General features: G+C 44.3%; 1 protein-coding gene across 3 annotated transcripts in view; it reads right to left on the bottom strand.

Moving 5' to 3' along the window:
• The window catches only part of fam184ab (family with sequence similarity 184 member Ab), a 74,028-nt gene that overhangs the window by 19,024 nt on the left and 32,812 nt on the right, over nucleotides 1-22,192 (bottom strand). For all 3 annotated transcript variants that reach the window (XM_077017883.1, XM_077017885.1, XM_077017884.1), the window contains exons 8-12: nucleotides 20,813-20,935; nucleotides 20,190-20,351; nucleotides 19,137-19,258; nucleotides 5,714-5,864; nucleotides 1,927-2,139 (exon numbers count right to left, since the gene is read on the bottom strand). In XM_077017883.1, coding sequence (XP_076873998.1) covers nucleotides 1,927-2,139; nucleotides 5,714-5,864; nucleotides 19,137-19,258; nucleotides 20,190-20,351; nucleotides 20,813-20,935 — 771 coding nt within the window. The remainder of the gene's footprint in view (nucleotides 1-1,926; nucleotides 2,140-5,713; nucleotides 5,865-19,136; nucleotides 19,259-20,189; nucleotides 20,352-20,812; nucleotides 20,936-22,192) is intronic.

Genomic DNA, 22,192 nt, shown 5'->3' with positions numbered 1-22,192 from the left:
GGCACACGGTGGCCTGTTCCGCTTCCTCCACCCACCACCCCAATCCGGGTCGGGACACCACCCGCTGCACCTGTAGCTGTTCTTCTACACCCAAGCCCCATTTTACATATTAAATGGTGGTGAATAAATGAGCAGCAGTGAGTTTGCTCTAAACACGGCGTCTACTGCTCCTCCTGCTTCGCCGTATCTGGAGTAGAGAGGCGTAAAAATATTCCCGCTTAATTAGCGCGACTCTCGCGTTACGAGACTGCAGCTGAATTATGACGCGGGAGTCGGAGAAAGGCACTTATCTGAGCGCCTCTGTAGCCGGGAACGGCTACACCTAGCTTCTGCGCTGGCTTCTGCCGGCAGAGAACTCCATAAATAAACGGCATGCGAAGAACTACTTCGATTAAATGCGAGCCCAGTGTGGAAGCATTGCTGTGTTACTCTTCTTGTGTATACATCCCTGGTCCAGGGAGCAGAGATCTGATGAGATACTGAATGTCACCGGCCCCTGTGATTTCACTTACAGTTCTACTGCGCCTTAATAGGAAGTTTTAAAGTCCCGGTGGGATAATAAACAGATGTTTAACCTGCGATTCTTCTTTATGTCAGTTAGGGTCATAGCGCATTAGGTATGCACAGACCTTTTAAGGCTGTCAGATTGGCTGTAAAAGCAAAAAACAGAGTTTATGAACATTCCCAACTTTACTGCACTGAGGCTGTGTCACTCGGAGACCGTCTCTGCCTCACCACAGATGCTTCATGCCAGTCTAATCTGGGGATTGTTCAGATTACTCCTTTCTTCCACACTTTATTACGTTAGAGCCGCACACGGTTGAAAGTCATTGTCCCTTCCAGGCAGTGCGTGGCAGAGAGCAGAGAGCCGCCCGGCATTTAACACCCTTACACTCCAAGAACCTAGCAATGGGGCCCAAGCAGTCATTTATCTCTCTTCCTACTACCTAACATCGGCAGTTGGAAATACCTTAGAACGTTTCTTTCCTATTATTTTCGATGTGTTTACTGAATAATTCACAAAAGCTACTGAATAATGTGCTTGATATAAAGCCGAATACGAAAACTAGAAGAAGAGGTCAATCTGATTTAATCTGGGCAGGACTGGTGCGATTCTGAGTAACATGGACACTGAGGTTGTGATACGTACAAATGGGTCAAACGTGCACTGTGAAAATCTCTCAAACTCTCTCATAATCCCGTCTGCTGTGGAAACACGTGCTTTGCTGCAAATCTGCATGTGGGTCACTCCCCCCCCCACCAACACGGTCCCTGCTCACAGAGCCCGCCCACAGCCCACAGGGAGCAGTCACGGCAGGTGGGCTCTGGGCTAGTTGTTTCCTGCCTGAAGCAGAGCCGTTCTCACCCAGGGACACCAGGAGGCGCTGTGGCGCAGGACAGGTAGTTCAGGCTGAAGAGAGTGAGGAGTTCACTGAAGTGGGACAGGCGTGCAGGACAGATTTGCAGCTATTCTGTGCCCAGAACTACAGGTGGAGGGGTTCGAGGGTTTATAGGAAGGGCAGTCAAGTGTTTTCTATGGCTGACTCAATATCCTGGTGATGATCTCACCCAACGGTGGCTAAAGTACACCTGTACAGACTATAGTGTTAGAAATTGGGGCAGGACTGGGAATTGGAGCGCACGAAAATACCGGGACACGGGGACCAAAACAAAACCCATAAACAGAAGCCGGTCTGAAGAATCAGCAGAGAGGGAACACAGTGTTGGAAGCCAGAGTGTTGAAGCCAGAGCACAGAGGGAAGATTTACACCAGTGGAAAACAGATCACGGCCCAGAAACGCAGCGCAGAGACAGAAGCGGGCCTGAAATCTCAGCTCACGGAGAAGTTCCCTCCCCCCGAGACATGGACGTGCGTTTACATAGCGTAACGGTCCACGGAGACGACGGGGAGGGGCGGGGACGGACCTTGAGGTCGTGCTGACGCGCCTCCTGCATGTCCTGGACGGCGCAGCAGTGGGCGTCGTGGAGACGCTCCTCCCTGCGCTGGTGCTCCATCTCCAGCTCCTGCAGCTGCTGGCCCAGGTGCTCCCTCTCCTGGGTGAACTGGGCCTGCAGCTGCTGCAGGGAGTGTTGGGACTGGGAGAGCTGCATCTCCAGACTCTGCTTCAGCAAGGAGATCTATATAGAGAGAGGGGGGAGAGAGAGAGGGAGGGAGGGAGGGAGAGAGAGAGAAAGAGAGAGAGGGATGACAGAGAGAGAGAGGGGGAGGGAGAAAGAGAGAGAGGGATGACAGAGAGAGAGGGGGGGAGGGAGAGAGAGAGAGGGATTACAGAGAGAGAGGGGGATGGAGAGAGAGAGGGATAGGGAGAGAGAGAGAGAGGGATGACAGAGAGAGGGGGGGAGGGAGAGAAGGAGAAACAGGGAGAGGGATGACAGAGAGAGAGAGGGGGAGGGAGAGAGAGGGAGAGAGAGAGGGATAGGGAGAGAGAGAGAGAGAGAGAGAGAGAGAGAGAGAGAGAGAGAGAGAGAAAGAGGGATGTCAGAGAGAGAGGGGGAGAGAGAGGGAGAGGGAGAGAGAGACGGAGAGGGATGACAGAGAAAGAGAGAGAGAGAGAGAGAGAGGGATGACAGAGAAAGAGAGAGAGAGAGAGAGAGAGACAGGAAGAGTAGGAGTGGTGAGGCTGGGCAAGAACAACCTTACACCATTATCAGTATGACATGACATCAATACAGTAGAGACCTACAGCTTGTCAAATGTGGAAAGTCGACACAGACATGCACACGCACACACACACACACACACACACACACACACACACACACACACACACACACATACACACACTCACACACACACACACACACACACACACACACACACACACACACACACACACACACACCAAAGAAAATGGCTAAAGAAAATTCAATGGAAAGAAATGATAAAAAAGCACATAAGGAGATAAGGAAACATTTGTCTTTTGCTGTGCCTGGAGCACGTGTCTGCCGTACCCCAGAGATCCACCCTGATTGGGAGAACGCGGCTTATTTGTCTTCTTTGGCAGCAGCAGAAACGAGGTCTCCTGTTGCCGCCTTACAACTCCACCACTTCACAAACCTCCTTCCACACACGTCCGCACATACGTATCCAGCCCACGGTATTAAAGATTATTAGAACTAAGACGGATATAATTAAAGTGGTAAATGCTGAATTAGACGTGCTTTGGGATCCAAACTTCTCTGATACCACAGTTTCACCTAAAATGGTGCTAGGAGAATAAATGAATGTGTGGAACAAGTCAAGTTTTGATTGATACAATAGTCTGATTACTACGAGTAACGGTCATACAAACACCATTAGTGGGTTACCTATTTATCTCCACTAATGTACAAAGAAGAAAACTGAAGAAAACATTGACTTATTGAGGAAAGACGTATTTAAACATACTGACTGTCCTTTCTTGAGCCATTGTTCTATAAACAACAAACACTTCATAAAATTCAAGTGGCTGTCAAATTTGATAACAGTGTTTAGTCAGCGGACACTCCGAGGAGGTCAAATCTCAAAGCTTCCACTCTAGAGTTCTTCCGTTCCAGAGAGCTGAGGATCAGAAATAGGCACTCTAGGCTTCTATATGCTCTTCATGAACATCTTGTTGTTGGTAGTGTGTGTATGTGTGTGTACGAGAGATGAGGCAAAAGTGGGCTATTGCCTACAGACTTTCTTGCCGTAGTCTGTCGTTGCATCATGTCTGGAGCGGTGGGATGGGAGGAAGTGAAGCTGCCTCTTTGTCTCGTTAGCGCGCTCTGCCTCTGCTGGAGGGGGTTCTGGAGCCCCAGAGCACGACAATCATCAAAAGGGTTTCGCGTCGTGACCCGTCGCCACGCAAAAGCACGGAAGCTGGGGGAGTGCACCACATCCGGGACACACCCGATGCCCTCCGAACAGACACGGTGAGACGCAAATACATCGGAATAGCGTGTGACGCGGAATAGCGCGACATTTGTCTTACAAAGGGCAAAAACCAACCGAAGCCCTTACTTGGCAAATAAGAAGAACAGAAGATCGGAACGACGTGATCGGAAACCGCGTCAACGGAACAAAGATGAGATTTTCTTCGTGAAACAGGCGGCGTGCGCAAGAGAGACTCTCTCCAGCCCTGCGCAAGCGTCTACGCGTCGATCTCGCAGAGTGGTGAAGAGGCTTGCAAAAACTATGCTACTGACTTACACAGTGTCTTACCAGGAGTGAGAGAAGGAGGAGAGAAAAAAATCACAGCAATGAAAAAGGGATGACAAGAAGTGTAACATCGTCCGCCGTGTTGCAGGATATCTGAGCTGAGGCTGATGCGTGCATGTCGGAGGCTTTTCAGGGATTTTTAGAGGGGGGTTCATAATGCTGTCTGCTTCTGCTACGTTGTTCCTCCTGAACGTGTTGCTGTAGTCGGGCACTCGGCACCTCGAGGTCCACCGAAGGACTCCGCTCAGCGCCGTCCTGCCCAAACCTCTCACTCACCTCAGTAACGGGGTCACTAATGCGAATCGGGGTCACTGATATGAATCGGGGGCATTAATATGAATCGGGCGCATGGACTGTGCTGCAGGCCACTAACTATCGTTTGAGTTAGCATATTAATGTCATTTTAAATATTAAATATACCATATCACTGTTTCTTTAAAAAAATATCTCCAAATTAAAGGGTTTAAAGGTTTATAAGTGGAAACCTGAACTGAATTCAAAAACTGGGTTGAAATCTAATATCAGCACTGTCCTCTTTTCTCTTAGTCAGCCCTTTTAGTCCAGAACTTTCAGTGGATGGTACAGCAGTGATGGCCTCAGTTATAGCCTCACACTACAGCTCCAGTTACTCAGAGAGTGCTGGACCCAGCACAACTGTATGGCTGGATATTGGTCTACAGTCTTCGGATGGACTGGACAAAAAATCACTCAGGGTCTGAATTCAGGGTCTGAATGAATGTGTCAGTTGGAAAATCTGGATGATTGTGAATCCGTTGGAGGGTGTGAATGAATGTGAATCAGTTAGAGGGTGTGAATGAATGTGAATCAGTTGGAGGGTGTGAATGAATGTGAATCAGTTAGAGGGTGTGAATGAAAGTGAATCAGTTGGAGGGTGTGAATGAATGTGAATCAGTTAGAGGGTGTGGATGAATGTGAATCATTTGGAGGGTCTGAATGTGAATCAGTTGGAGGGTTTCAATGAATGTGAATCAGTTGGAGGGTGTGAATGAATGTGAATCAGTTGGAGGGTGTGAATGAATGTGAATCAGTTGGAGGGTCTGAATGTGAATCAGTTGGAGGGTGTGAATGAATGTGAATCAGTTGGAGGGTCTTAATGTGAATCAGTTGGAGGGTGTGAATGAATGTGAATCAGTTGGAGGGTGTGAATAAATGAATCAGTTGGAGGGTTTCAATGAATGTGAATCAGTTGGAGGGTGTGAATGAATGTGAATCAGCTGGAGGGTCTGAATGTGAATCAGTTGGAGGGTCTGAATGTGAATCAGTTGGAAGATCTGGATGAATGTGAATCAGTTTTTAGGGTGTGAATGAATGTGAATCAGTTGGAGGGCTTGAATGAATGTGAATCAGTTGGAGGGTCTGAATGAATGTGAATCAGTTGGAGGGTGTGAATGAATGTGAATCAGTTGGAGGATCTGAATGAACGTGAGTTAGTCTGGATGAACGTGGGTCATTTGGAGGGTGTTTGGATGTGTGCGGTCCTGGTGCCCTCACCTGCTCCAGCAGGTCCTCCACCTTCCTGTGCCAGCTCTCGCGGGCGCTGCCCAGCTCCTGCTCTTTACTCTGCGCCAGCTGGGTCAGCGCCGCCCTCTTGTCCTCCTCATGCTCCTCCCGCAGCTCCTCACGCAGCTTCTTACACTCCTGTCTGCACACACACACACACACACACACGAACAGACACACACACGCACATGAACAGACACAGGCACACAGGCATTACTGCATTCCACTGCAAAGCATTTATCCAGACTTTTTTTCAATACACCCTGAAACAGTTTCGATTGTTTGATAAACAGAGATGTCGATGAATGGATGTGCTGAACTGAACATCATGGGCATAGATGACAGAGCTGCGAGAGACATTTCTCATCAAAATCGTTGACGCAATCATTGTGAAAGCTCCTTGCATTCAGCAAACATTAAAGTCACACTTGCCCCCTCATTCCCCAAGCCTTTCATCTTCCACAGTCCTCGCCGAGTGATCTCACGGTCTTGAGAATTTAAATTACTTCTTTTTTATGCTAACTTGCTGCATGAAGTTAGCCACATAATAGTGAACTTTTATAGGAAATGTACTAGGGGGTGAGTAGAACCACTTTAGATGCAGTGTCAAAGTCTCCTTGTCAAAGCATTCTTTTTTGTTTTTATTTGTTTTTGATGTCTGGGTGACCACGCCCCCAACAATCATGACCACACCCCTGAAAACAAAGGCACTGGAAGTTGTTCAAAGAAGCTGAAGGGAGCGTTCTTATGAGGTCTCAACGCTGGGTGGACAATTAAGAGAAGGGATGTATGTAGGGCAAGTCCATATGCCAACTCGCACAAAAAAGCTCATAAAAAAATCTCATAAGTATTTAATATTTTGTAACCAGGGATTTAACGCTCCTCGCACAAACTAGAACTCTCGCAGAGAAGGAGTGAGACTCCCCGGCTTTAAAGCAACGCGTTTTAGGTCAGAGAAAGTATGCTTGAAAAAGTCTGGGACAGAAACGTGTTCTGGAATAAGGGTGTCCTAGTATAAAGGTGTCCTGCATGGAAATGTTTCTGAACCCTTTTTGGTGCCCTTCTCTCCTGTTATTATGAGCAGCGTACTCATGAGACATTCTGCACAAGACATTTTCTCAGTAATGGCGAGAGAGAGTCGTGGAAAGGCAGAGACAGGACAAGAAGGAGAAAGATGAAAGAACTGTCAATGTGCATTTATGATAAAGCCCAGTGTAGTCAACGCGCTCCTTCGCCGTGGAGGCTCAGCTGATCTTTCCTGGCTGCAGATGGAGGCTGAGGGCACTGAGGACCCTGCTGGCCTCGCCAGGCCCATGGAGAAGATGGAAGATGGCTCCTGCCTGTGGAGGGTGCAGAGGGCCCGGAGGAGGTTCACTCATATATATAAAGACACAGAATTAATGGACATTTTAAAAGCAGAATGGAGGACTGTGGTTTACTGTTGACAGCTTCAGAGAGAGAAAGAGAGAGAGAGAGAGAGAGAGAGAGAGAGAGAGAGAAAAGCCTGAAATACAGTCTGAACATGCCTTAAAACTAGATGTCTTGGTTGTTATTGAATACATCACAAAGGACTGTGCTAATCTTTCCGGGGTGATAACCTTCTAAACCAAAGCTCAGGACAGAGCTTACTGCGTCCAGTGTAGCCGGGAGCCACCGTGTGTGTGCTGCCTTTAATGCAGTAGGACAAAAAGAAAGAGGATACTGCTTTTATGTGGTTTAACCATGCATTTTATTACCCATATTCCTCACATTTGGAACATTTTCAAAACTATTTTTCTTTTTTTTACCAGTATGTTTGACAACAGCTCATAAACTCCAGTATGCAGGAATATATAAGTACCTCAGGCAGTAACATGATAAAAGGGACTGCAGTACTACGCTGGATCGAAGTGGGGAGTTAAGGACTTGCTCGTTTCTCATTTGATTTCATGGCTACCTTAATCAGTTTATGTAAGGACGACTCTCCTTTGTCTTTTGCCTCTAAAGGTAAAGTTATTAGTGTGTGGAAGACAAAATGATTCAAATCTGGGAGTAAAACTCTGAACCTTTCTTTAGGACTACTCTAGTCAGTCGGTTTATATTTAACTATATGTAAGCTTATATACAGTATGATACAATATGATAATTTCTTTATACATACTGGTTTATATACAGTTTAATGGTGAAGTTAAACAAGGGCCTCATTCATTTACAATAAGGAATTTTATATATGCTCTTAGTTGTCTACACAGAGAAGTATACCTAGCTAGTCTAATAGGCTAGAGTCCAAAACCACCTTAACCTGAGATACTGGCAGAAGTTCTGGTTCCGATGTGAGCCAGTGTAAATGACCCTGCCACTGCAATCAGTGAATGGGTTTATTACACTTTTCACCCATCTGAATCAATAACCCATCTGCTTGAACTACCAATGAATACATTAGTGTTGGCAGTGGTATTGGTAAAAGAAGGCCAGGTCACGCTGCAATTACAGATGTCAAAGAAAAAGATGTGTAAACAATGAAGAAGGAAAAAAGGGTTAGAGAGCAAAACATTAGCTCACATCACAACACCTGTTATACTGCTTCAAGATCAGTCCTGACACACAGATGTCTGATGTCGTAATGATTCCCCATTTCATAATAACGGGCATCCCATGTTCACTATCATTTCAGGTCCGTGTGTGTAAAGGTACCGAAGAGGACAGTGGCTAAAATGAGGTATCTCCGGTGCACTGGTGACATTGTGGACCATTGTGACAAGGACCATTGTGAATACACAGACACAAAGGAGGAGGAATCCAGGAGAGACCAAATTAAGAAAAGCAAAAGAAGAAAGCCAAAGTAGAATCAAAGAAAATGGAAGATACAGTGGGGGAAAAGGGCCTATGGTAGATCCGGACAGAAGTGAGCCCAGGGAGGTTGAAGAGCACAAAGCAAATTAAAAGTCACCAGAAACAGGGGAAAAGACGCGCCAACAGAGCCACCTTCTGACAGATCCACGTCTTTATGGACCTTGCTTTGTGCACTGGTGCATAGTCATGTTGGAAGAGGAAGGGGCCAGCTTCAAACTGTTCCCTCAAAGTTGGGAGCATGGAATTATCCAAAATGTCTTGGTATGCTGAAGCATTCAGAGTTCTTTTCACCGGAACTAAGGGGCCAAGCCCAGCTCCAGAAAAACAACCCCACACCATATTCCACCATATATAGTCAGATAAGTACCGTTCTCCTGGCAACCGCCAAACCCAGACTTGTCCATCGGATTATCAGATGGAGGAGCGATTTGTCACTCCAGAGAACGTGCCTCCACCGCTCTAAAGTCCACCACTTTACACCACTGCATCCGACGCTTTGCATTGCACTTGGTGATGTATGACTTGGATGCAGCTGCTCAACCATGGAAACCCATTCCATGAAGCTCTCTGCACACTGTTCTTGAGCTAAAGTTTGGATATCTGTAGCGATTGACTCTGCAGAAAGTTGCTGTCATTCCCAAACACTTCCATTTTCTTATAATACAGCTGACAGATGACTGTGGGGTATTTAGGAGCGAGGGAATTTCATGACTGGACTTGTTGCACAGGTGGCATCCTATCACAGTCCCACGCTGGAATTCACTGAGCTCCTGAGAGCGACAGATTGCATGCCTCTGAATGCGGCCGCACAGAGGAGAAATACACCATCAGAAGGGAGGATGAGGAGCAGGGCTCCGGAAGGGAGCACGCCAGCTCTGCAGAGAACAAGAGCACCTCCAGTGAGGAGCACTACAAGTCCTGAAGAGAACGATGCTCCACTAAGGTGGGATGCTACAGCTCCACAGCTGGTGACATCAGCTCCAGAGACAACTGCAGGATGGAGATGCCACTGGTGGAGGCACCATGACTGCTAAAGAGAACTAGGAGATGATCTAGAAGAACTAGGAGATGATCTAGGAGATGAACAAAGAGACGAACTAGGAGATGAAAGAGCCACCATATGAATGGCAAAGGCAAATAATAATAATTAAAAAAAAATGTTTTTAATAGCTTTTAGACTTTTGAATTATTATATGATTTTGTTTGCTAATACAATGTTAAGCCTTTTTTTATTGAATTTGCTGGTGAGAACCGCAAATAGTTGCCTGAAATGCAAATATAAAGCATACAGAGCTAGGTAATGAGGAAAAGCCATTTGTGCTTGTGAGTAGGTGAGTATGTGGGTGCAGGAACGCTCTCTCCTCCCAACACTACCACTGGCATTCTGACTGCTAATGAACTTCATGTTGGAACTGAGAATAGTACAGAAAGCCTCTTGTGTGTTTATTGGTTTATTCTCTGCTCATTCTTCACAGCATTTATAGAGCCACAATCATCTGTCCTCATCACACAGCCAAACATAGTCCTTCCTCCTCATTTACTAACATCCCTAAAGAGAGCACATATGCTAACTGAACAACGCCGAAAAACAACCACGCCATTCATCCTATCGAGATGTGGCTACGTCAACGTGGCTCGCGTGTAACCGGCTTGCCGCCTGGCTTCTTTGAGCATTGGCTGGTTCGGAAGGGGATTAGCCTCTGTCCTTATCAAGGAAAGGACGTCCAAGAACATTACTCTGGCCTAAGTTAATTTATTTAGCTTCCTGCTAATGGCGTAAGCAAAGTTCTGCACGACATTGAAAGTCGTTAATGGCCCAGCTCTGGCATAATTTACTTATTTCTTGAAGCATTTATAGCTCATCGCATGCGCTCTGTTTAGCTGAGGCAGGCTTACACGCTAACCCTAGCACAGGTTGCAGCACGGCTGGTGGAAGATCCTTCTTATTGAGCTGCTAAACTCTGAAATGGTGTTCAATAAAATATAAGAAAGACAAGGTGTAGAAGTGTTCTTAAGTACAGATTATATATATAGTTTATTGGGTGCTTAATAATTTTTAATGCAAGTGACATGTCAGTAATTAATGTCATTGACATTATAATACATGAACAACCCTATACAATTTTTAGCACTCTGAATAGTGCTAAAGTCTCAGAGAACCTTGTACTTTCAGATGCTTGCAGGCACTACACATCAGCACCCACATAGCTCAGCTGGGATTTAGCACTCACATGTATGCCTTTGTTTCACAGTAGAGGCCCGAGAGAAATCTCACTCATCACCTATCAGCACTGTCACGTTACAGCCACTCTTAATGCAGGTATTAAGGAATCCATTTGATGACATCGATGCTGATACTATGCTATACTATATACTATATACTATACTACTTTAAACGTATCTCTCAGTCTGCGGCACAACTGCCTTGGTAGCTGCAGCTTTAAGACATTTAATCCGAGCAGACAAAGCAAACCCGGCCGTATTCAGGACCGTTCTTCATAACTTTGGGCCTGCTGCAAATGTGAAATTGGGTTTCTCCGATTGTCTAATTGGAAGCAGTGTTAGCAGTAGCTTCTTTCCCGGTGTTGACTGCTCTGCTCATTAACACAGGAAGATAGGAAATCCTTACACAGGATAACAAACGAGACACATTTCAGGTCACATGATACTCGGAATTGATGAAACCAGGAAATGTATCTGCACATGTCTGGAGATTGAAGAAATTTGTTAGCTGCATCTGCTTCTATATTTTGTCAGACCTATGAGTTTAGGTTAACCACGGAAGATGTGTGGGTGTTTTAAAACCATGAGAGCCACCAAATCGAATAATCTAGGAGTGTGTGGGTTTATATAGATGAGCCTGAAGCTCATTCCTTCTGGTAGAGAATCTGGAGTATTTCATTGAACAATAACAGTTCCTTCTATTCAGTGATGTGTTCTTTTTTTGTGTGATTTTAAGATAGTATAATTATTTGGAACTTAAATGTGCAAATTTAAAGAAAAATAAGTATAGCATATATAAACTTCAAAGTCAAATGCTGACATAAAATAATGCCTGGTTTGCTACACACACCCACACCAAGCAACACAAATCCTAAGCCATTTTCACACACACACACACACACACACACGCACGCACGCACGCACGCACGCACGCACGCACGCACGCACGCACACACACACACACACACACACACACACACACACACACACACACACACACACACACACACACACACACACACACACACCTGCGTCAGTGAGCTCTCTACATGGTTGCTCTCCACACACCTGCATTTATTTGCATCTCCGACTTCTGTTGGAAGTCTGAAATGGCCGCGTGTCAGCTGGTCGTGTCGTTTGCCAACACTCAGATATCTTCTCGCACTTCTTTCAGTTTTTCTCGTACTTTCTGTCTAACACAGGCAGTATTCTTTGCATGACCTCTGCAGAACTGTTACACTATTACACTGAAATTCATGTTTGAGCTTATATATCAAAGTCCATGATTGTGTCGCACACACAAGGACGGGTTCTGCTTTGAGTCCGGTTCCGCTCCGGTTCTGCTCTAGTTCCTCTCGATGGTTTTTCCTTCAAGACACTTGAGGGAGGTTTTTTTTTTCCTGCCACTGTCACCTTTGGCTTGTTTATTATAGATCTACACCTGGAACTGTATAAAGCTGCTTTGCAGAAACATATGTTTTCATAAAGGATGCTTTATGAAGGTTGCTTTTATGTGCAACACTTTTGGTTCCTTAGATAACAATGGATATTTTTCTTCTTTTCTCTTCTTGCTGGCACTCTTTGGTTAGAGAGACTTCAAATGTCACCAAAATGAGTTACCTTAGCAAACAGGTGTTTTATAACACATTACAGATATTTCAGTAGTGCTTTAGGGCTCGAATGTGCTCAGTGCCCAAAAACATTGTCTGATTATGTTCCACTCTCTCGTACAACTATTGTCATGACATAGTGTAGCAGAACACTAGAATGAATGTTGTGGTGAAGTGTTCTGTTGTCACACATACAATACGATATGTGAAGAAATTCATGGCTACGGCAATCCATTCCCTTTTTAATTCCCAAGTTCTGTAAACAGCTGACAAGAGTTTATTACTATGAATACATGAATCCTGAATACAAGATATTTAAGTAACTTGAACAGTAATATAATAATAAAAAAGTGACTGCATAGGACATTTCACACACCAGTTTATCCATGTACACAGGTTTATATGGGCAGACAAAAATAACTGTGAAATAAAATGAAAGAGAGAAAGAAATGATGTTTGTTCTAAACAAAACAATAGTCATTTCAGCACTACCTCCAGAATCTGTTCAAATATTCGTCTTATGTCTGGTCTCGTTCTGAGCAGTAAAAATGTCTCTCGTGCTGGTTAGAATTCAGCTGTCACCAGCTGGCATTTCAAAAGAGACGTCTTGCTATTTTCAATAATTTATAATAATTTTTTTTAATTATACATAAAATGATTATATATACAGTTGTGATCAAATTTATTCAACCCCCAATGCTGCGAAGGGTTTTATGGAATTCAGTGCACATTTGTAATTGTGTTCATAATGAAATCTTACAAGGACTTGTTAAAGAACTAAATGCAACTAAGATAGCATCAATTTTTTTTGTCATAAAGTATTAAATGGCCTTTTTGTGATTTCTTCATTGACACAATTATTCAACCCCTTTACGACTACCACTCCTAAGAACAGAGGTTCATTCCAGTGTTTTCCATCAGGTATTGAAAACATCTGTGGATGTCAACGAGCAGCAATCAAGCATGATAAGCACCAATTAGGCAGATTTAAAAGGACTGTGATACTCAGCTCCTTCTAGACATCTACTGGTGTGTTTCCAAGCATGGTGAAGGCAAGAGAATGGTCCCAGAAGACAAGAGAAGAGGTTATTGCTCTTCACAAGAATGGCAATGTATATAAAAAGATTGCGAAGTTGTTAAATATTCCAAGAGACACTATCGGAAGTATCATTCGCAAGTTCAAGTTAAAGGGCACAGTGGAAACGTTACCTGGTCGTGGCAGAAAGAAGATCCTGACCGCGACTGCTGTGCGCTACCTGAAGCGTAATGTGGAGAAAAATCCCCGCGTGACTGCTAAGGAACTGAAAAAAGACCTGTCAGATGTGGGCACTGAAGTTTCAGCTCAGACAATAAGGCGCGCACTGCATAACGAAGACCTCCATGCCAGAACGCCCAGACGCACCCCCTTGCTGACTCCAAAGAACAAGAAAAGTCGACTGCAGTATGCCAAAAGTCATGTGGACAAGCCACAAAGGTTTTGGAACAGTGTACTGTGGTCAGATGAAACTAAATTAGAACTGTTTGGGACAATGGACCAGCGCTATGTTTGGAGAAGGAAGAACCAGGCTTATGAACAAAAGAACACCTTGCCTACTGTGAAGCATGGCGGGGGGTCAATTATGCTTTGGGGCTGTTTTGCTTCTAATGGTACAGGAAAGCTTCAACGTGTGCAGGGTATCATGAATTCCCTTCAGTACCAGGAGATCTTGGAGGAAAATGTGATGGAGTCAGTCACAAACCTGCGGCTTGGGAGACATTGGACCTTCCAACAGGACAATGATCCGAAGCACACATCCAAGTCCACTAGAGCATGGTTGAACATGAAAGGCTGGAACATTCTAGAGTGGCCATCGCAATCACCAGACTTAAATCCAATTGAGAACCTCTGGTGGGACCTAAAGAAGGCAGTTGCAGTGCGCAAGCCTAAGAATGTGACTGAACTGGAGGCTTTTGCCCATGAAGAATGGGCTAAGATACCCATAGGTCACTGCAAGACACTTGTGTCAAGCTATGCTTCACGCTTGAAAGCTGTCATAACTGGAAAAGGATGTTGTACTAAGTACTAAAAAATAATGTCACTAGGGGGTTGAATAAAACTGATAATGATGTGAGCACAGTAAAGACATTTTGTGGTTATTCCATCATAAATATTATGTTATGTTTGTCTAATTTATAAGTGCCTCTTTGATATAATTGTAAATAAGATGACTGAAATGATCAAAATCAATGTCAAACTGGCCAAAACACTTTATTTCAGTAGGGGTTGAATAAATTTGATCACAACTGTATATAAATTAATATTATATATAAAATATTTGTAAAAAAATGAATACTTGATGGCCAGGTATTTACAAGAATAGATCAGTATAAAGATGATACCCCTCTGAGATCTTGTGTCTAAAGCCCAGTAATGCTTGTCATTTTTAAGTAGATGGAACTAGAGTATAACATAGATTACCCCCAACTGAACTAATGGTAATGGTGTGCTGTGCTGACTAAATCATTTAAGTTGTATCAAAGATATCAGCTGGGTCATACACTGGGTGCTGAGGAGTTGAGAGGACATGCAATTTGGTGTTGGACTCTATGACAACATGGAAAGATAAGATATGGTTTAGTTACCTCCTGATTCACAACAGTAATGCCGGATGCAAAAGCTCTAGCATCGCAGCTGGGGGTGAAATTGTAGTTAGGCAGAAGGAGCAAACCAGCACTGACCGTGAGCGCTATAAGATCTGTACGGATCCACGATGGGTTAACAGTTCACAGGAGGCTGAACATGAGTGGTTAAGTCTTCAAAAACGACTTCATGCGATGCCTATAAACACGGTGAGTTCTCCCAGTTCAGATCACCCATTCAGCAAGAAGATGTAGCCAGAGAAAAGGGGATACAATGGCCTTTTTATTTATTGTTTTTGCTCCCTTGGGTATCCCCGTGAAACAAAGATGGGGGTGACAGTTCCTATCTTCCAATTCGCTTTTACTGATCTCACTGACACGGGCTGCTTCTTGAATGTTGTCCCTGTTCTGATGCTTCAAAGCTTGGATTAAATCTGTGCATTTACCCGGAAGAAGAATCCAGGTGTTTAGAGCATGTCTTAGATTCTGCTTTGATGATTTTGGATTTAAAGGCACAGCTCTGACATCGGTGTAGAGATCAACCAGTGTCCACACCTCCTGGTCTACAGATCCTGTAAGCATTTCCAAAGACTGCAGTTGCTAAACATTTAAAGGTGTCTTAAGGTTTTTGAATGACGGAGATCAGACGTGAGAAGGTGCATCATCATGCTTGTCAGCACTATTTCTGTAGGAGTTAAGAAATGTGAAGAAGACCTATTCAAACTAAAACTGAAATCCTAGGCTAAATTAATACCTACAATAATACCTACTAATATACTATGTTATAGTAACATTTTCTAAGACCTATGATAAAAGATTTTGAACAAAATAATAAAACAAAAATAATGTATAAATAACAATTAAAAATATTTCAAATAATACTTTTCTTTAAAGGTGTATTAGTCAAGTTTCAAGAAACACATACGCTAGCTGAACATGAACTTTGATTTTTTTTTTCACTTTGGATCCACCGTGAACACAAAGAATGCTTCATACCATTACATTACAGTTTTACCCAAGAGACTTATTGTCTAATCACATTAGCCACAGACACTGCAAACTCCTCTAGGTCATGTTTAGACAGAGTGGGTGTGGAGGTCTGGGAGACATGATGGTGTTTCTATTTTACCCTGATATGTGACGCTTCAATCACATCCGTCTTCTAGGTAGTGAAATTATGAACTTATAAACACTCAGAATTCAGCTGTGAGCTTGATTTGATGCTGTGAGAAAGCACATGTGTTTTTGATGCTCAATGTTTCTGTGTATTGAGCTCTCATGAGCTCCTATTTACATACTGTTCATTCTGTGTTCAGTTTCATTCCCTTTTATATTTCTCATTTAATAATTCTGTCACTTCCAGTATCTGTCACTTCCAGTATCAACCTTTTTTATTATTTCTTGTCTTGAAATGTTGTTGGCAGCGTAGCATGTAGCATGGTCATAGTACAAGCACATGTTTTCTTAGTCGAACATACAGTACAGAGATGTGTGGAGTCTCAAAGTGATTGGTAGGTAAACTGAATGGTAGGAGGTAATTGTAAACACAAGACAAGTATGCTATGCAAACATCTATATCAACCATTCAATACTAACCATCCAATATCTTAATATTTTTATGAGTTTTTACACAACATTTTAGTAGTTACTACACTGACTAAAGAATACCGAATGACCTTTTTTGTAAAATATATCCTTCCATCCTTAAGTAACCTGCTTCAATCTGCATTTGCTTAATATAGCAACAATGCATTTGCTGATGTAGTTTTGGATGTAGCAACAAGGCTTACTTTAATCTATACAAATGTACAAAACTTTAGTGTACAAGTGAATAATGTAACAGACAGTCAGTAAAACTATTGGAATGTGACCTCAATCTTATCAATTCTGAAACCACAGATGAAATTTTGATGAACAAGCCATCACTGAGGCCCTTAAAGATGTAAGCATGCATGTTCAACAGTCTGAGGAACATCTAATATCAAAAAGATTTAATACATTTAATTCCTTTTAAAGCAGGATTACATAACCTGAAGTTAGAGCAAGACGTCACAACTAAGTTGAAAGGAAGAAAGATTCCAAATCCAAGGGGTATTACAATTACTGAAAGACTATTGACACGCAGATTAGTGATGAGTCAGAGCGGATGTGATTAATGTGGACGAGTCTCTGAGTGAGACCACTGAGAAAAACTGGAAAGATGAGAAAAGCCAGGAGTGGAACAGGATGAGAGGCAAAATCAATACCAACAGATACATACAACGAGAATGATTAGGGTGTGACGGACAGGGAGTACGAAATAAAATGGAAGCGATCACGCCAAGTCTCAGAGAAAAAGGAGGGTTTAATGTAGAAAGTGAGCAAACCAAAAACCCGTGACATAATCCAAATGAAGGATACAGTGACCAACAGTCAACTGGTACAAAGACAAGATATATATAGACAAACAAACGACCCTCAGATGGTGAGGATCATAGGCCCCGCCCACCTGAGGGACGAACACAACGCAACAACAAGAAGACAATTGCCGCTGTGGACGGAGGTGACCAGCAGGGGGCCCGCCGTACCGTGACATAGGGTAAATTAAGAATAATACAAAACCACCAGAAAACATAGCTGGTTCTGGTGATGGCAATAATGTAGAGAACTACCAGACATCATGATAATGCTGACGCACGTTTTGATATTATATTAAATCGGGTGATGAAATGAATACAGGTTATGAAAAATGAGATAGCATGTGCATATGGGATATTAACAGAATAAGACAGGAGAACTCCAGCAAGTTTTAGGGAGGGCTGGAACTCCAGAGAGGAGGCGTGCAGCTCTGGGGACGAGGACCAAACATCAACAACAAAACCCGTCAAAGAACAGTAATTAAAAGCAATATGCAGAATGCGGTATAATCTTTTCGAAACTTTTTTGCTGAAAAACAACTTTGTCATTTTACTAAATAGTCTGGTGCATGAAAATGCAGTGAAAACTTCCAACAACCTTCAAAGCAATATAAATGAATCAGAAGTAGCCGGGTAATCAGGACAAGCAGTTTGTTTTTGCATGCTAGTGAATTTGCAGAATCCAGCGTACTGTCTAACCCAACGGAGGAGCTAAACGACATGGCTTCTCTCCATTTTCTGCTCTCTCTCCTTCTCCTTTTTGTGCTCCTTCCTTTTTCCTTCCCTTTGCTTTGCTCCATAATTACTGTTTTGAGAACCATTCAGCAGTCTGAATGAATGTGGAGTGATGCCTGTCGTGTGGGATTGTTCACTTCTGCTTTGTACGAGACGTACTACTAATCTAAAGTTCTAGTACAATGGAGTCCTACTAGTCTAGAGCCCTACTAGTCTAGAGTCCTACTAGTCTGGACTAGTCCAACTACTATCTACTAGCCCAACTACTATGTGAATTCCCTCACACTTGTGCTTCCTCACACATTTTGCCAGCACCAAGCATGCGTGAACATGCAAACACCCCATAACTTGTTCACATATACAAACTTCAAAGAAAATGTAGGTATGTGTAAAATTCACAATATGGAAACAGCATGAGGCAAAAGACTCTAACAGTTAAACAGGAAAACATGAATGAGAAAATGACCATAATGAGAACAAATGGAGGTCCAGGCAGTAGAGGCTAAGAGGGAGGGCCAGGGTTAGCGTTATAGCAAAGCGGCTTTTCCCCATCACAGCTGGATTCATTAAATGTAAACCTCAATGTTGCATTAAGACAGTAATGGACCTCGTCAGGTCACTAATTGAAGACTTTTGAGGTGTGTAAGAATAGGACTCCTACCAGCCACAGGCCTGTAATTGTGTTCGTGTGGGGCCGCTGAAGTGCTGTGTGAGACAGATTCCACTGGTTCGTAATAGTCCACACACATACCCCCTCTCTGCTGGAGATGCACTCTGGTCTGGGAGGGGCCGATATCTGTCTGAGCCTCCCAGCGTCCACAGCTCATTAGCAGTAACAAGCTTCCCACCAGAACGCCGCACACACTCCACAACGTGCTGCCCCGATCATCACACCGGGACCCCACACGGCTCCTCTTTATATTTAGCAAGTAAAGACTGGAGAATGTTTTGAAAAAGTGTCAGGTGCACTGATGTGAGCGTACTGAACCGCGCACCCACCTGAGGGTCTCCGTCCACTTTAGCTCCAGCTCCAGGGCCATTTTATCCATTTTGAGCTTCTCCTCCTCTTTGGTGGAGATGAGCTTGGCCTCGTGCTGCTGTTTCTGGGCCTCCATCTCTCCCTGTCAGGGTGGAGGAGGGGACAGGAGTCACGGAGGCACAGTCTGGCTCTAATTCTGCGGCCTCACTTTTAGAGAGGAGATAAGGGGGGGAGGGGGAGGGGCCTGATCGTTCATGACTGTCAAACTAAAGCCCGCACAGAGGAGGTGAGATGGAGCTAGGGAGGAGAAGTAGCGCTTGATCCATCTATCACCATCTGCAGCAGAGCACTCCTCCAGATCAGCTCGAAACACACACACACACACACACGCACACACACACGCGCACACACACGCGCACACACACACACACACACACACACACACACACACACACACACACACACACACACACACACACACACACACACACACACACGCATGCTTCAATATGGGTTCCCATGAGAGGTCACGCCGAAAGCTGAGCCGGGCCGCTCACTGGACTGGAGAGTTCCAGTATGAGTTCCAGTATGAGTTCCAGTATGAAGGACTGGTGCTAATGAACTGCACTATCACGAGTGGCGGGCGCATGTAATTCAGCATGGAACCTTTCACACGTCTCTTTCTCATGATCTCATTACGGGTGTCATCAGCATCTGTATTCACGGGAAAGGGCGAGCGTGACTGACAGGAAGATTCCACTACGGAGCAGATATCAATATGGCTGTTCTTAACCCTGTGTGGTGTGAGGCATCTTTCTTTCACTGAGCAACTCTGCTGGAAAATCAAAGCATATCTTTCCCAATCATTCACAGCAACACGTTTGGAAGTAAGTATAAACTGACCCAAAACGATCCTTTAATTTATGAGTTTACTTGTAGAATACAATAAGAAGCATGATTATTGTATTTGTAATGCATTAGTATGCTCATTAAGTTAATTTAAAACCTCAACAGATAATTCTGTCAGTTTTCAACAAGGGCGGACAGGAACGGGTCATTGCTACTGCTCTGACCTGCAGTGCTGTAAGGAGATTGGTTGTCTCTCTCAGTCTGGCCCGGGTGGCATCTAGTTCTTCTAGAAGCTTCTCTTGCGCCTCCTTCAGGCTGGAGATGTGTCCCTTAGCAGAGCCCAGACCCTTCTCTCCCTCTTTCACCAGCTCCTGCAGACGACTCACCTGAGAGCAGAAGAGAGAGAGAGAAAGAGAGAGAGAGAGAGAGAGAGAAAGACACTGAGAAAACATTCCCAGCTCCAGTCAACAGTGCCTACACTCACTACAGGTGAACACGTCCCTGGCAGCCTACAGATGTTTCCCATGCGGGCTAAACTATGGCTCTTGTGCAGGGAGGAAAGGAAAGGAAAAGAAGGGAAGATGAAGCCAAAGACCACCTGACAACCTGACACTGAAGCGGCAGCCCCCCCCCCCCCCCCCATGCAGCAGCGGTGTAAACGTGGGTAGGGTTAGCCAGCTCCGACAGCAGAGCGGCCATTAAAACACAGCCAGAGTAATGAATCGCTAAACACACAGTGCTGAAATTAATCACACAGAAAAGGCCCCATCTGCCCTCATAGCTATGACTGCGTGTGTGTGTGTGTGTGCGTGTGTGTGTCCTGTCTGAGGGGGAGGTGTGCACTCACCTCACTGTTGGCTATGTTAAGTTTGGCGGTGAGTTCCTCCCGGAGGCCGTCCAGCTCCTCCCTCAGGCGGTTCTTCTGCTCCTCCAGGGAGCTGCGCTCCTTCTCAAACTGCTGCTCCAGCTCCTGAGGGCCCAACGCACGAAGGCCGTGAGACACGGGCACGGGAGAGGCCAGCTGGAGTTAACGGGAGCTCTGAAGGAGCCGGTGAGGGTCCAGACTCATGGTGTGGTTTGCCGTTGGTCAGTGGGTTTGAGAGGCGGGGTCATTTTAGGTTACAGACAGCGAAACAGGTCACTACAAGAGTCACGCGGTGCTTACTGAAAGCTTGCTATAAATGGGAATTTTAAAGCTGCAAAAAACTGTGGACCATACTCAATATCTTCACAAGGATATATGGAGCATTCTCAATATCTTTACAAGGAAATGAAAATGAAGGCCATATCATTTGCTTTGCAAAGACAAGGTTGCCATGAGAACAGATTAATAAACCGTACACCTCTTACGCCGCTTGGCAACACCTTTCTGGCACCACCTTTCTGGCACCACCTTTCTGGCAGTTCAGTCACACAAAGCGGGAGTCAAGCAGGAGTTGGGACTGACGTGCTGCACTGGGACGGGGGTTTTAAGAGCTTCACCCACGCGTGGACGTTTCCGCCGGAGGATGACGAGCATCGTTAGCTCTGACGCAGGTTTAAACAAACCAAAACTCTGACGTGTGCACCACGAATGAAGCGTGTCAGCGGGGAACCTGCGGTAATAGCGCGTGTTCTCCGAATGTGAGAGATGGATCATCTGTTTTTGTGCTTTTACCACATAAATCCTGGTCAGTTATGAATGATTATAGGTTGTGTGCAAAATCTCAAAACATAAATCATGATTAGAAAATAATTTCAGAGGATGAAAATGTAAATTTATAGCAGCAATATTGAGTGCTTGCATAATTTACTGCAAGACAACAAATTGTTGTATCCTTGGGGGATTCAAATACAATGCTCTCCAAAAACACTGCTACGCCTTCAGTACAATGAGCTGAAAAAAACCTAAGATTATTGAACCAGATGAAATATAGAACATTGATAAAAAATACGCTAGAAAATTTCACTGACACCCTTAGAAACATTCAGCTGTCTCAAAGAGAGGCTAAATGGTTTGCACAAAATGAACCATAATTTAATGTGCTGCTTTAATATGCTGCCTTTGGCAAATCAAATGTATGTGTGGTGTATGTTTGCCTTGAATGCATAAAGACCTTTCAATATATAGCAGTGAGAAACAGAAACCCTAAGCAAGTTTGCAACGTGATGGTTTGCATGGGCTGTTCACAGAGCACAGCTGAATTGTGAAGTACATGTGTGTGCAAATGTGACCTCGTGCATATTT

This window comes from Brachyhypopomus gauderio, chromosome 9 (assembly GCF_052324685.1).
Source record: "Brachyhypopomus gauderio isolate BG-103 chromosome 9, BGAUD_0.2, whole genome shotgun sequence".
Classification (NCBI taxonomy): Eukaryota; Metazoa; Chordata; class Actinopteri; order Gymnotiformes; family Hypopomidae; genus Brachyhypopomus; species Brachyhypopomus gauderio.
The sequence above is the reverse complement of the archived record's forward strand: the minus strand, read 5'-3'. Positions and strand labels throughout refer to the sequence as shown.